At 41.7% G+C, this 14,381-nt stretch overlaps 2 protein-coding genes across 3 annotated transcripts in view; both read left to right on the top strand.

Moving 5' to 3' along the window:
• The window catches only part of ARID4B (AT-rich interaction domain 4B), a 94,723-nt gene extending 91,590 nt beyond the window's left edge, over window positions 1-3,133 (top strand). The window contains exons 23-24 of one of the 2 annotated variants that reach the window (XM_054062574.1): window positions 9-155; window positions 1,140-3,133. In XM_054062574.1, coding sequence (XP_053918549.1) covers window positions 9-155; window positions 1,140-1,270 — 278 coding nt within the window. In that variant the 3' untranslated portion in view covers window positions 1,271-3,133. The remainder of the gene's footprint in view (window positions 1-8; window positions 156-1,139) is intronic. The other variant, XM_054062573.1, reaches the window with a different exon arrangement.
• A 3,291-nt stretch (window positions 3,134-6,424) lies between these two features.
• Window positions 6,425-14,222, top strand: RBM34 (RNA binding motif protein 34). Its single transcript, XM_054062576.1, has 10 exons — window positions 6,425-6,592; window positions 7,024-7,166; window positions 9,089-9,308; window positions 9,882-9,941; window positions 10,525-10,568; window positions 11,043-11,126; window positions 11,339-11,402; window positions 11,504-11,546; window positions 13,053-13,171; window positions 13,865-14,222. Exons 1-10 carry the CDS (start codon window positions 6,470-6,472, stop codon window positions 14,171-14,173), a joined length of 1,209 nt encoding a protein of 402 aa, XP_053918551.1. The 5' UTR covers window positions 6,425-6,469; the 3' UTR covers window positions 14,174-14,222.
• The last annotated feature ends 159 nt before the right edge of the window (window positions 14,223-14,381 follow it).

The raw sequence follows: 14,381 nt of genomic DNA, 5'->3' as shown, positions 1-14,381 counted from the left end.
ACTTGCAGCTGACTTGGAAAATTTGACTAGCGCCGAGCGCATAACAATTCTCCAAGAAAAACTGCAGGAAATCAGGAAACATTACCTGTCCTTGAAGTCTGAGGTGGCTTCCATTGACCGAAGAAGAAAGCGCTTAAAGAAGAAAGAGCGGGAAAGTAAGTGCTGGGAACTAAGTTCTACTTCTAGAGGGCTACATTGCATGTCATGTTATTCAGTTGTGAACAAGAATTGGATCATTCTTAGGGCGATGCATGCCATTAGATGTGTGCTTCTATTTGTTTTTTAAAAACACTGTATAAAGGTACTTTATGATCTTTAGAAGGTATCCAGTGACTTTTAATTAGCCCTACTTGAGGGGAAAAACATTGAAAAGACTTGCAATCTATTTAATTCTGTGTAGGCAGAACTCTTTTATACAGAAAAAAAGTCTACAGAAAAAATAAGCTTTTCTAAGCAGCGAACAAAGTATCTTTAATAAACATAACTTTTTTTCAAGTTATACTATAATTTTCTATAGCATTGCCTTTGTGCGTCATTAATGCTCTCTGCTTGGCAGAGGTAATTTATTTTAGGAGTTTAAGGGACAAAACGAATTACATATTTTCCTGAAGCTGCTTTACCCGTTGCTCTAGGCAAAGTTCTAGTATGCTTGCTTCTAATGGCATTAAGAGGATTATTTTTTCCATGCCTTGTTTACATGCATGTGTGAGAGTACACTGACGATAACGAGGAAAGACTGAAATGCCATGTGGAGTAAGATTTTTATGGCTGCAACCATCACGCAGGAATTGCAGCTGGTTCTTGGTGGCCAGAGCAGGTTTTATGTGCAGATTTAGAAAGCAAGGGAACAGCTGACTGTGCTTTGTGGGTCAGGTGTGAGCCCTGGTATCCCTGGCTGGGCCCTTGATTGGGATGGTCTGTGAACCAATGCTGTGGGGGGCAACACCGTGCTGCCTTGCACACAGCTAAAGCTTCTCTCTCAGACCGTTTCCAGCAAAGGCTAGGGAATGGAAGCTTTTTTCTTTTCACTTCCTAGGTATTAATTGCTGTCAGTCTATACCAATGCTTGTTGAATGGGAAAACAATTTTGTAATTTACTTTGTAAATTTGTATAACCTGTGTTCTCCCCTCCTGTGCAGGTGCTGCTACTACATCATCTTCCTCCTCATCACCTTCCTCTAGTTCTATTACGGCTGCAGTTATGTTAACTTTAGCAGAACCATCTATGTCAAGTTCATCACAGAACGGAATGTCAGTCGAGTGCAGGTGACAGCAGGACTTGCCAAAGCACTTTGCACTTAATGGCTGCTGAGGGCCACTATTTTCTTTCTTTTATTTTTTTTTTTATACTGCACAGTGGCACAAAGTTCAGACAAGCACTATTTTGTATTTAAAGTTGTTTCTTGACAAGCTAACTTTGCACTTAAGTGCACTTTTATGAAGAAAAAGTACAACAAACTGCTTTTCCTCAAGCAATAATTGTTTCCAACTTGTCTGGGAATTGTAAGTCTAGTGACTCGGAGGCCTTCCACTGTGGCAAATGGAGGCTGTTCACTGCCTGTAGGGACAGTTCAAAAAACGTATAGTTGTGGTGTTGATCTAAACAAATGTGGTAAGGCTTACTGTATTCCCTGGTATTTTGTTAAAGCTGGAACATTTGATATTTTTCCATTTATTTATGACAAATATTGAACCTATTTTCATTTGTACAAGCTAATTGTTTTTTAACTGCTAAGTCACCTTATAGTGGCTTTAATTGTATACGTCAGAGCACATGTATTCAATTCCAAACCTGCAGTTAGGATGTTTGACATCAGTCCTGTTAACCAAATACAAGGATTCCTTTCAAAAGAAAACAAAAACAAAAAAAGACTGACTAATGTTTACAGGTTTGAATTAGGCTTCAATAGGTTTCTCTGGGTTTTAAGAACCCATTAATTGGAATGAAACTACTGTACTTTGCCATTTTTCTATGAAACAGTATTTTTTTTAATTTTGATAAAATACATTATGAAAAAGGAAGAAAATGGCTAACAAACTGTATTAAATCTTAATGTATAAAGATTGTATTTAGCCAGTTTAAAGTGTATATTTATTCATAATGGATTATAACAGTTATATTTTTGTGTTTTCTTGTAAATGTTTCTTTTCCCTTAAAGCAACAAATATTTCATTTGTAATGCTTATTTTATTACGAGCTTCAAGGAGAGGACTTCAAGATGGAGTAAAGTGTGAGGTTCTAATTTGCAATTGCTGATATGAACACTGCCACAAAAGGGTAGTTGTTTTTAAAATAAATAGCTAGCTGAGTGGTGGACATTTAATTTTTTAAATGCCTTGTACAAATTCCAAAACCAACTTCAAACTGTTTTCACTTGTATTGATTTTATGTTGTATGGATCCCAAGCTCTCTCCTGTTAATTATATACCTTTGTAAGACATTTGTATATTGCGGAAGTGTTCATTCAAGCTATTTAATACCTGGCACTGTTAATACACAGTACTTTATTGTACAGATTGTTTTACTGTTTTAATTGTAGTTCTGTGTACTTCTTTTGCCTGGGGAAATAGGGGCTGGCATGTTTTCCTTTGTTTTCTGGCAATACAACATGTAAGAATTCAAAGCATTTTGTTTGTAGATGCTAGTGTCAGAATCCTTTACATTTGACTTTTCTAAGAAAAGCATTTTCAGTCTTCGTAGTGTGTGCTTAAGGTTAACTGATTTTATTGAAAATGGTTTCAAAGTATTCAGAGTTGTACAGGACTGTAAAAATTTGTTGACAAACATTGAAGGAAAAGCTTATAGAAAAAAGCTATAAAATATATATTAGGTTCTGCAGAAAATGGAGAATTATGTAATATATTGTACAAATGTAAGCAAAGGCCTCTGAAATAAAATGCCATAGTTTGTGAATCCCTGATTTTGTTTCTAACAGTTTAATTAAGCAACTGTAGTGTGTTAATTAACATGACATTGAGCTGCAGAATGAGTTTAGCAAATGCTCTTTGATATGGTGTAATAGGCATATAAAAGTAAGCTAGAGCAGGTAAATTGGTGACTAATTCAAATTCCTCCTCTTTTTCAGCAGAAAGAGAGAGCGTGGTGGCTCATGTCCAACATTAAGGCCGCACCCTTTGAAAAAAATAAAAAAAGATGAACTTTGATTCATGTTTATTCAGGTAGTTGGAAAATATAAAAGCAGCTCCTGAAGATATTTGCTGACTTCTGATATTGACAGCCTCAAGTTCAGATTCAGTGGAAGTGAAACTGGAATAAAACTTTTAGTGTTACCTGTTTACATCATGTCTGCCTGCAGTTCAGTTGACTGAAAAACTGTTACACCTGCAAAATCAGCAGTTACTGATGAGACTGGTAAATAACAAATGATGATGAGCTTTGGAAACTGATTTTGTTAATAATTACCAGTGATTTGAGACTGACAGGAGTAATTTTAATAATTTCAGTGGGGCTACTCAAAGGATAATATTTACATGTGCTTAACATTTAACAGAATCAGGGTCGTAATAGCTCAGTTCTGCCTTTCAGTCTCAGTAGGCATAACTGGTAATGATTTAACTGGGAACTGTATCTGGGAAAGCAAATTCAGCTTTGCCCTCACCACTTGGGCATTCTTGAGCAGCTCTGTTTTAGTGCCAGCAGTTTTACTTTAATGTGACAATTCTTGACTCTCGTGTTTTATGAGAGGATTTGCTTGCTTAATGGTTTAAAGCAGGTATTGTTAGTAATCTCCTAAATTGAGTTTTTCATAAATAGGATTTTTGCTCTTCTTCAATACAGAGATTTTTTAATATTAGTTGCACTGCTCTTGTAGTTTAATGACTCATCAAAAATCTGTTCTGAATCTTTCATACTGTACCTCTCCCGTGAAGCCTGTAAACGGGACTCTCCAGGTTCATGTTACTTGTGTCCCAGTGATTACAAAGGAAGGTACCTTGGGCAAGCTTTTAGCCAAGCAATTTTATCCCATATTCCACTAAGTCAATTCTGAGCTGTTTTTCAGGTTACGCACCGTAATGCAGCTTTAACTGTGGGTGTGCTCCCTGCTTGGCACGTGCACTGTGTTCACGGCTGTCCAGTAGCAGGGATTGTTGGGCTGTGCCCACACTTTTGAGTCTACTCAGACCGTGAGCTGAAAGGGCAAAGTGAGACAAGATACCTCTTCGTTATCCTTTACACCTTGGCTGAGCAACAGAATCAGTTTTGGGCCTCGCGTGTATGGTTGTGTTGAGAGTAGCTGAGAGTATAGACTATATGCCTAGAGAAAGCATGCCTTGCTTGAAGGCTGCCTGCATCGTTCCTGACTACCTTTATTTATAGTCTCCACTGATGCTTGTACGTATTTGTTACTGTGTAGTTCCCATCATGCCATGAAATTTTCCTGTTGCCACAGGGATCAAACTTGCTCTCCAGCAGTTCCTAGAGTATGTGTGCCTTTCGTTGAGCTTCAGTAATTACAAGTCTCTGGAATCGGCCAGCTGGATGCTTGTCCAGTGTAATGTTGATGCTTTTTGGTGGTTCAGCCTGTTCTGCTCCACCTCTTGTCACCTACAAAGCTGCTGTGTTGTGTGAAGGAAGAGCCAGTACGGGTACCACACCTTCCACCTGGCAGTTCTTAAGAACTGTATTCTCTCGGATTGAGCCCATCCATGAGGGTCCCTGCTTTTCCCAGCATCCAGGAGGCCAGGCATTGGATGGCTGGTGTGTGTGTGTGAAGACTGATGCTTAACCTTTATTCCATAGTTGGGTTACTTGATCTGCCTTCTGTTGGACATCAGTAACACACAACTGCTAATATAGGTAGTTCCAAATGTTAAAACAGAAAAGTTGTTTGTATTTGCTTCAGCCTTCTAGTACTTGGTAATTTTCTGTGTCTTTCTAATTATTATCACATCATCTAGCACTTAAATTTACGTGCTGGGCAGGCAGGTCTAAAAAGAGATCCCAGTTAGGTGCCTAATTTCAGAGAATTAGTAACATGATAAAATTCCTTATGCATCAGCTGCACCATAAGATGGGTTGGAAAATGATCTAATTGAGAATTAACCTATCAAAAAAGGGTCTTTTCCAGTTGGATCAGTTACCCAGTCCTATCCATGTAGCTGCAGCAGATGATCCAGAGCACTGACCTCTACTGGCTACAGCTCAAAGCTAGGGAGCAGAGACACAACTTTTCCTGGTTCCTTTTCCTGTCCCCTAGCATGCAGTTCTCCAATTCCCGGAGAGGTACTGGGATTCAGGGATTTTTCATCAGAAAAATCCTTATGTGCTTTAAAAGCCTGTTGCAGATTCCAGGTACAGATTGAACAATCCAGAAGGAAACTGCCCAAGTGATGCTTTGGGATGATCTCTTATGCGGTCTAATAACTTCCCGACACTGAGCAGCAACTAATTAACCGCCTGTGGCTCTGTGCCCTTGCCACAGCCCAGGGTTTGCAGTGAGTACCAAGCCTGTTTCAGACCAAACAAGTCATGGAAATCCTTCGGTGTTGGCTGTTTTCTACTACCCTCCCCCTTTACATTTTCTGATCCTTTTCTAGGTGTGACTCAAGGTGAGGTGCTATAGCCTTGAGCACCAGAAGGACGCATTCTGCCCATGAACTAAATGGAGGTCTCCTACCCTAGCAATCCTGCACTCTCATGGAATGGTTTGAGTTGGCTACTTTCCACAGGGGTGAGCTCTGCTCCAGCAGCGGTGGTGCCCGAGTGGGAGGCAGCCTGGCACAGACCTGGTGTCTTGATAGCTTCCAGTTGACCTGCGCTCAAGGACACTGGGGACAGTACAGACTTGGTGCTCGGGGGGGGGGGGGAAATGAGGTGTGCAGTTGTTTGGATGGTTGCTTGTTTGTTTGGGTGTTTCTTAATTTTCTCCTGCAGTTATGAAGATCGTAGAGTGGTTTGGGTTGGAAGGACCTTAAAGATCATGCGGTTCCAACCCCTCTGCCATGGGCAGGGACATCTCCCACCAGCCCAGGCTGCCCAAGGCCCCATCCAACCTGGCCTTGAACACCTCCAGGGATGGGGCAGCCACAGCTTCCCCGGGCAACCTGTGCCAGTGCCTCATCACTCTCAGAGAAAAAAAACTTATACCATCTAATCTAAATCCCCCCTCTTTCAACTTAAGCCCACTGCCTCCTGCCCCGCCCTACACCCCCGGACACAGAGCTCCCCCGGCGCTCCCGCAGCCCCTCCCGGCACTGGCAGGCCGCTGCAGGAGCCTCTTCTCCCCCGGGCTGCCCAGCCGCAGCTCCCGGCCTCTCCCCTGGCCCTTCCCGTGCGAGGACTGCGGAGCTGCCCCGGCGCTGCAGGTGAGCTCCCCGAGAGCCGAGCCGAGGGGCAGCGCCTCCACCCACCCCTCCTCCGCTCCGGGAAGCGCTGCGGGTCCTCCCCGTCCCCCCACCCGCCAGCCGGAAGTGACGCCGCGCGCCGTGTGCCCCGCGAGCAGCAGCCATGCGGCCGCGCGCGGAGGGGCCGTACGTGGTGGGGCAGGTGTCGGGCAGCCTCGGGGCGCGCGCCGCGCCGCTCGCCAGCCTGTTCCGCGGGGCCGCCGCCCCCCCCGTGCTGGTGCCCGCGGTGAGTGGCGGGACCGACATCGGGCAGGGCCGGGGGCGGGGTCGCCGAATAGTTTGGGTTGGAAGGGACCTTAAAGATCATCTTGCTCCAGCCTCTGCCATGGGCAGAGATATGCCGCCAGACTAGGCTGCCCAAGGCCCCATCCAACCTGGCCTTGAACATTTCCAGAGGTGGGGCAGGCACAGCTTCCCTGGGCAACCTGTGCCAGTGCCTCACCACTCTCATGGGGAAGAAGTTCTTCCTTATGTCTAGTCTAAATCTGTTCCTCTTCGGTTTATAGCCATTCCCCCTCGTCTTACCACTGCAAGCCTTTGTGAAAGGTCTTTTCCCTGCTGCCCCTTCAGGTGCTGGACACAGGGTGTAAAGGAGCTCTAGGCCATCTCTAACAATTTACTGTTTCTTCAAGTTCTTTCATTTTAATTGTTTTTAAGGGAAATAAGAAAAGAAAGCGTGCACAAGAAGTAGAGAAAGTATCAGGAGACCCGAGCTCATCTGTTGCACAGGAACCTCCTGTAAAAACAAAGAAAGCCAGGAAGAAGGAACTTTCGGAAGCAGAGAAAAAATTGGCCAACAGGTGAGCAGGTGATACCTTTTTCTATTTGGATTAAAAAACTCAGTGGTGAAACACTGAGACAGATTGCTCAGAGAGGCTGTGGAGGACCTGTTCTTAGAAACATTCAAGGCCAGGTTGGATGGGGCTCCGAGCAACCTGACCTGGTGAAGGACTTGTGGTTGCTCATTGATGAGAGGCTCAACATGAGCGGGCAGTGTCCACTTGTAGCCCAGATGCCAACCCTATCCTGGGCTGCATAAAAAGCAGCGTGGCCAGCAGGTCGAGGGAGGTGCTTCTGCTCCTCTACTCCTCTCTTGTGAGACCTCATCTGGAGTATTATATCCAATGCTGGACTCCTCAACGGAAGAAGGATGTGGAGCTGTTCCAGCAGCTCCAGAGGAGGGCTGCAAGGGTGATCAGAGGAATGGAGCACCTCCTATATGAGGACAGGCTGAGAGAGTTGGGCTTGTTCAGCCTGGAGAAGAGAAGGCTCGGAGGAGACCTTATAGCGACCTTCCAGTACCTGAAGGGGCTACAAGAAAGCTGGAGAGGGACTGTTTACAAAGGCTTGTGGTGATGGGATACTGGGCAGTGTGTATAAACTGGAGAGGGCAGATTCGGACTAGACGTGAGGAAGAATTTCTTCATGATGAGGGTGGTGAGGCACTGGCACAGGTTGCCCAGGGAAACTGTGGCTGCCCCATCCCTGGAAGTGTTTAAGGTGAGGATGGATGGGGCCTTGGGCAGCCTGGTCTCTTGGGATGTGTCCCTGCCCGCAGCAGGGGGGTTGGACTGGATGATCTTTAAGGTCTCTTCCGACTCAAACTACTCTTATGATTTTGTGTCCCTGCTTTTGCAGGGAGTTGGACTATATGAGCATAAAGGTCCCTTCCAACCCGAAGCATCCTGTGATTCTGTGATTAATCATAAGATTGTGAGTTCAGTGAAACAATAAGGTTTGTCTTGAACCTTGTGTTTCAAGAAGATTATTTTTAAGAAAGTAGTGAAAACTTCCTGCAGTTTGTCCCAGAAGGTAGTAAATACTTCCAGCTTGTTGAAGGTCTAGGTCCATGAACTATACATCCCCTCTTAGAGAGCTAAAAGGTCTGGAGATTGTAGATTTGGATGAAAAGTTCTCTCTGACACAGGGTGATAGTTTCTAATTGTAGTTGGCTTTATCCAACAGCTCTGCAGTAAAAGGAGCAGAGCAGTGTGAGAAGGAGCAAGGTACTGGGCAGGGTTAGTTGTGCTTAGTGTGCTTGCCCTCTGCTGTGATACAGAATTGATCTTTACACTGTCTATACCCTTAAATAGGCAGTGTTGAACCAGGACGCTGTCAGTGCAGGCAGGAAAGTGATCTGTGTGCAATGAAGTTTGGATAATGAAGTTTGACTTGATTGTAGCTCAGGGCTAACACACGTTCTGTCTCTGACACCGTGTGTTGTTGCATCTTCCATGCCCGTGAAACTTCCATTTGCTGTTCTGGTGTCAGTAGCCTTCCAGAGGCTTCTTCAGGCCTGCTTTTATGGCAGGTTTAGATAGACAGAGCTTAGTGGGCAGATACTACAAACAGTCCTGGGGGACCTGAGTGCCTTGGATACTGGGAAGAGTTAAATCACTCCTTAGTTCTAGCACGCAAAAATGAGTTTTCTCTTCCCCTTCAATGTCAGAGGATATCAAATGATTTAATTTTAATTCTTTCTTTGTTACACCTGCTACATAGTGAACACAACGTCCTGGGGACAGCAAATAGTTTTCCATGTTATGAAATGGTCGTGTGTGTTTGTTTAATGCATAATAAGCAAAATAATGTTGAGAATTTTATGTTGAACATAATTTAAAATAAAAAGTAAAGTATTTGTCTTGGAGGCTTCAAGTCTTTGACCTCAAGAGCCTTCTTTTTTCCTTGTCAATTAATAATTTACTCATCTTTTTCTGATAAGAGAGAGCGCTTTGGAGCAGGCAGATGAAGAGGAGGAGCAAAAAGTGGTTCGGAACAAAGTGAAGCCAAAAAAAGGGGCTTCTCTTGCCATCGTGAGAAGTGTTGCTAATTCAGATGTAGGCACCACTGTGAAAAAACAGAAGGAAAAAACAGTGGCTGATGAATCAGTAAACAGAAGAACTGTGTTTGTTGGAAACTTGCCTGTCAGCTGTACTCCCCAGGTATGTGAGTGGATTCTGTAAGCTAGAGGAACGCAAATAATTGTAACACTCTGTAGTTTGAGGGGATGTTTCCAGCTGAGAAGTCACACGTATTTGTGACTAAAGTTGGAAAGTAGGAAATAATGCTTATTATCAGAAAGCGTTATGGGCAACCACTTTTGTTTTACTGGAGTTAGGCTTTTTACAGCAGTGGATGCAGTTGCTCTTTAGTTGAATTGGATAGTTTTGGTTTATTTCAAAGAAAAATGACTTAGTAGATGAGACCTACAATTACAAAGTTAGTTTGCTTCTAATTTTGAATGCAAACAATACTTCAGATTGTTGCATAAAATAGATTAAGTTTATACTGTCTTCCGTAATAAGGGCTACGAATTCAGTTTTGGCAATTTGTAGAATAAGGCGCTGCCACAAAAACCACAAAACTGGTTACAAATTACTTGCCAGTTTTTAGACGGACCATGTGTAAGTAAAATGAAAATAGTGTAACAACAATCTTACTGATCAATATTCAACAATAATTCTTGTTAGTAGGATGCAAAAATTTATTGAATATTTGTAATATCTTCTGTTTAGGAACTGAAATCTCGTTTTAAAGCCTATGGACAAATAAAATCCATTCGATTCCGATCATTGGTACGTTATTTTCTCTAATGTTCTATAACAGAATTAGTTTTTGATCTTAAAGGGTAGTATTCATAAGACTCATATCGTCAGTAGTTCAAAAGCGAGTTTGAGTGGGTATTTCTTGCATTTAGAAGAAGCCTTGGAGATTTTACCAGAGAGGCACCACAGATGCGTCTTTCCTTTCATCTCATTTTAATCTTCCTATAGCAGCACTTCGTAGTATCAGAGCTGTATTTTCTCTGGAAGAAAAATGTCTTTATAATTGTTTGTTTAGCTAAGGTGTTATTTACCTGATTTTAAATCCTACTAGCAAAGACATGTTGATTGTAAATCAGTGTACTCTGTAAAATAGTTGAAAATAACAGTCTTGAAACTCAAGAAACATAGCAGATGAAGTCAAAGCAAGCTGTCTAATTCTGCAGTCTTTCTAGATCATCTCTAGGAATAGCTACTGCATTCATTTGCTCCCTGTACGGGCTGCATTGCTTTGGGTGGGAATGGTACCCGTTTGAATTCTTCTTCGTCTTCAAGAACAAATATTTGAGATAAATTGACACTAGGCCACTTAACTAAAGCTCTTTTTATCTTAAAGGTTCCAGCAGAAGATACTTTATCCAAAAAGTTAGCAGGAATAAAGTAGGTTCCTCTTGTGAATTTTGTGTTTTGTTTTTCAAGTCAAAAATAATTTTAAAGTGTTGGTTGTTGCATGTTTGGCTATACTAATTTTTTCCTTTTGCATTTCTTTGACTTGTAATTACCTTTGTGTGTTTGTAAGCTTTCTTGACACATGCAAAAGAATTACCTGACTGGTATACTAGTAACTTGTTATCTTAGGTTGGATTTCTTATATTTTAGGAAGGAGGAAGGTGCAATTAGTCTTTAATTCCTTTGGATATATTTGTAGGCTGAGGAAGCTTGATCAGGATGCAGATGTAGGCTGTGTAAGATGTAGAGCGAGGCAGGCTTCCTTGGACATAAGGGGCTAGCTTGACCTTTAAGAGAAATGAAGTTGTTACCATGCACAAAACAAGAGGCTTAAACGTGTTTAACAATAAGTGCTTGTGCACCATCAGAATTATTTAAACAATACGCGTCTTTTTCATGTTCCAGGCGTAAGGTGCATCCTAATGCGAAGTTCATTAATGCTTATGTTGTATTTAAGGAAGAATGTGATGCCGTTAAGGCCCTAAAGGAGTAAGTCTTGGTTTTGTTTCTCATTCCTTGTTGAAGAGGTAGATTTACAGATAAATTTAAACTACCTCCTCTCTTTTGCTTGAATCAGAATAAAATAGTTTTTCAAATTTAAAAGCAAATTTGCTTTTGGAATAATATTCTGCAGTAACGTTGTAAATTAAGTAACACTTGCTCATTTGATTTTTAAAACTCTTTGCTTTTGGCTCCAAAAGAAATGGAACAGAAATAGCTAGTGGATTTCACATCAGAGTTGACATTGCATCGAAAACCAGTTCAGTGAGTAATGTGTGTGACTAGAAAATCCCTTTTCTGGTTGTTTTGGTTTGGTTTTTTTCTGTAACAAATAACTTACTGTCTTGTACTCTTCTTTTCTTTAGCATGACAATAAACGGTCTGTATTCTTGGGAAATCTGTCATATGGTAAGCCTAAAGTGGATTGTTATGCATCGTTACTTAATGTTTATGGAATATGCTGACAGCAGGGACTTGTTTTTTGATATTTAGGGTAGCATGTTCAGGTAGCTCAATAGCTTTTGCCAGAATTATTTTTTTAAACAGCAGTTGTATTTTTTAACTGCAACACCTGAAGGGGTTGTTTCTGGCAAGTTCTGCAGGTTAAATGTTTTCTTTACTGTGACTGGAATGGCAAGCACTTCTAGTTCTCATTGTTGCTTGATGTTTTTCAAATAAATGTGACTAAGCTGCATAGACCAACGCTTACTAAACTGCAGATACTGTCACTTTCTAAATGGTTAAATGTGTACTGGTACCTACCTGTGGGCTGCTTCCGAGTGATACAGTGATGGCTTTTTGTTTTGATGCTGACTGTGAGGCATAGGGTGAGCGATTCTGTCCAGGCACAGCTACTGGCAATCGGTTGTTACCTGTATGGAGGTAATTACTGTGTTGCTGAGGTCAGTGTTTGATGAATATTCAGCTGCTTCTGGGTAGAGTGGAGAGCAGAAGAAGGGGTCACTGACAGGTGTGGTCCATATAAGGCTATTAATGGAGTCAGGACACTTGGGAGGAACATCTCACTTCAGGGTGGTGTGGATGTGTGAAGAAAACACAGGATGAAGGCCTGTGCTGTGCCTGGTGCGGAGGCAGTATCACAGGCTCTACAGGCTTTAGACTAAAACTTGACCAATCTGAAAATCTGGATAGGTGACAAATCTGATTGTGGTGACATAACTAATGCCTGTTGTATAGCGTTTGTGTCAGTACTGTATGTTCATCTGTGCCTCCTGCAGAAAAAACAGTTTGAAAATTTAGCAGAGATATGATTACATCTGTGTAAAGGGGTTTTACCACAGTGTGAAGCGCACCTACACAGAAAAGAGAATAACCTGTATTTTTTTATTGGTACATTACACGTGTCTGTTTGTCACAGCCATTATCAGAATAATCATACAGCAACTGTGGTTGGCAACTGTAAATCCCTTCTTCCCCCACTCAGCTAAAATTCATTGAGCAATCAGTGAGTATTAGACTTCATAACTGCCAGCTTAAGCTTTTTATCATCAGCATTACTTCTTAGAAAGAGACTGGTATAAGAAGGAACTACAAAAATATAGCACAGATCCTAATTTCCACTATGTTCAAACCATAAATGAAATTATTTGAAAAGTTTATTTTGGTCTTTGCCTTTGTTCTTCTTTGCGATTTGTGTTGTGCTCTTCAAAGTGAGAGAATTGGTGACTGTAAATAGTCCTTTGTAAAGTCTGCGTTGATAACTTGCTGGAATTTTTCTCAGCCACTGACATTTGGGTACCTATATATATTCACATACCAATATAATACATATATTTTTAAATACATATGTTTGTGGACCTGAATTGGTAAATATAAAATACTTGGATTTGGACCAGGCTTCTAAAGCTGTGTGTCTGACTGAAGAGGCGTCTGTTCTATTGTGTTTGCCTGCAGACATCAGTGATGATGCTGTGCGAGAACACTTCTCTGTCTGTGGAGGTGTTGTAGCAGTGCGAATTGTGAGAGACAGAAACACTGGCTTGGGTAAAGGCTTCGGCTACGTTCTCTTTGAGGTACGTATGAATGGCTTCAAGACACTGGAAATTCTTCAAAATCTGAATTTGGATTTGCCTCTGTAGCCTTTTAATTTTTTATTTTAGCATTTTTTTTGATTTGTAAATGACATTAAATGGTAGGCCAGTTCCGTGGAGGCAGATACAAAGCAAACTGGTTTAGGTTGTGTACAGAGAACAGTTGTAAAACATTGGGGTGAAAAACATTAACATTAAGGGAAAGACTTAAAGGAGGGACAGGTGAGTTTGCTTGGTGTAAATGCAGTGTTCTCCCACTTCTTAAGTGTCAGAATATGAGTGGAATTCTTTCCTGCAGCTGTCTGCTTACTGACTTTCCATTTTTGGACTCAGTACAGCTTGCTTTCTTATGGCAGTCTTCCAGCTTCATTTTCCTTAGCTTATTTCCTGCAGCCCAATACCTTTTTTCCTCAGTTTCTCCTTCATCTCTGTGTCTCTGTCTTTTATGTCTCATGTAAGCTGTTTTCAGCGCATTTCCAAGTATCTGTGCTTCAGTGCATGGGCTGCATCATCATTCTGGTGCCTCTGAGCAGAGCAGAGATGTTCTGTCATTCAATAAATAGAGCAGTTTGAGCGCTGCAAAATCTTGCTTACAAAAATTAAAGAAAGGCAACTTACTTGAAAATAATCAACTGGAAGTGATACTGCTTTTAAAGTGAATGTCTGTTCTTGTAGAATACAGATGCTGTACATCTTGCTCTGAAACTCAATGACTCTGTTCTGATGGGAAGAAAGATACGAGTGAAGCGCTGTGGAGAGAAGTGGAAAGCACCACAGAAAGGTCCAAATCGGTCTCGTGCTCCTAAGGACAGAGTTGATACCACATCAAAAACCAGGAAGAGCTCTAATGATTCGTTTGTGGGTGAAAAAGCGATCCCATTAAAGAAGAGCACTAAATCAAAAAGACTAAAAACTATTCCTAAAAGAAAAGCTGGGAAAAACAAACAGTCTTCTGATAAAAATCAAAAGTATAAAAGTGTTTAATATTGCTATAAGGATTGATGTATCCCATCATAAAAGTTTTTTACTAATACTGCTGTGGTTGTTCCTCGTGTTAAACCTGGGGCCTTTGGCTTCTCCTGGAGGGCAGCACAGGGTGTGCTTCCATGCTGTAGTCACCACGTGGACACCACCTGGTTTTATTGCTGTGTCTCAGGAACACCTCTTCAGCTGAGCTTTTCCTGTAGTTGAG

This window comes from Cuculus canorus, chromosome 3 (genome assembly GCF_017976375.1).
Source record: "Cuculus canorus isolate bCucCan1 chromosome 3, bCucCan1.pri, whole genome shotgun sequence".
Lineage (NCBI taxonomy): Eukaryota > Metazoa > Chordata > Aves > Cuculiformes > Cuculidae > Cuculus > Cuculus canorus.
The sequence above is the reverse complement of the archived record's forward strand: the minus strand, read 5'-3'. Positions and strand labels throughout refer to the sequence as shown.

Bases quoted from the DNA above. Each gene is read 5' to 3' on its own strand.
- RBM34 (XM_054062576.1), top strand. From the start codon at position 6,470: ATGCGGCCGCGCGCGGAGGGGCCGTACGTGGTGGGGCAGGTGTCGGGC. The intron at 7,167-9,088 runs GTGAGCAGGTGA...TTTTCTGATAAG, and splicing joins GAGAAAAAATTGGCCAACAG to AGAGAGCGCTTTGGAGCAGG. The intron at 13,172-13,864 runs GTACGTATGAAT...CTGTTCTTGTAG, and splicing joins TCGGCTACGTTCTCTTTGAG to AATACAGATGCTGTACATCT.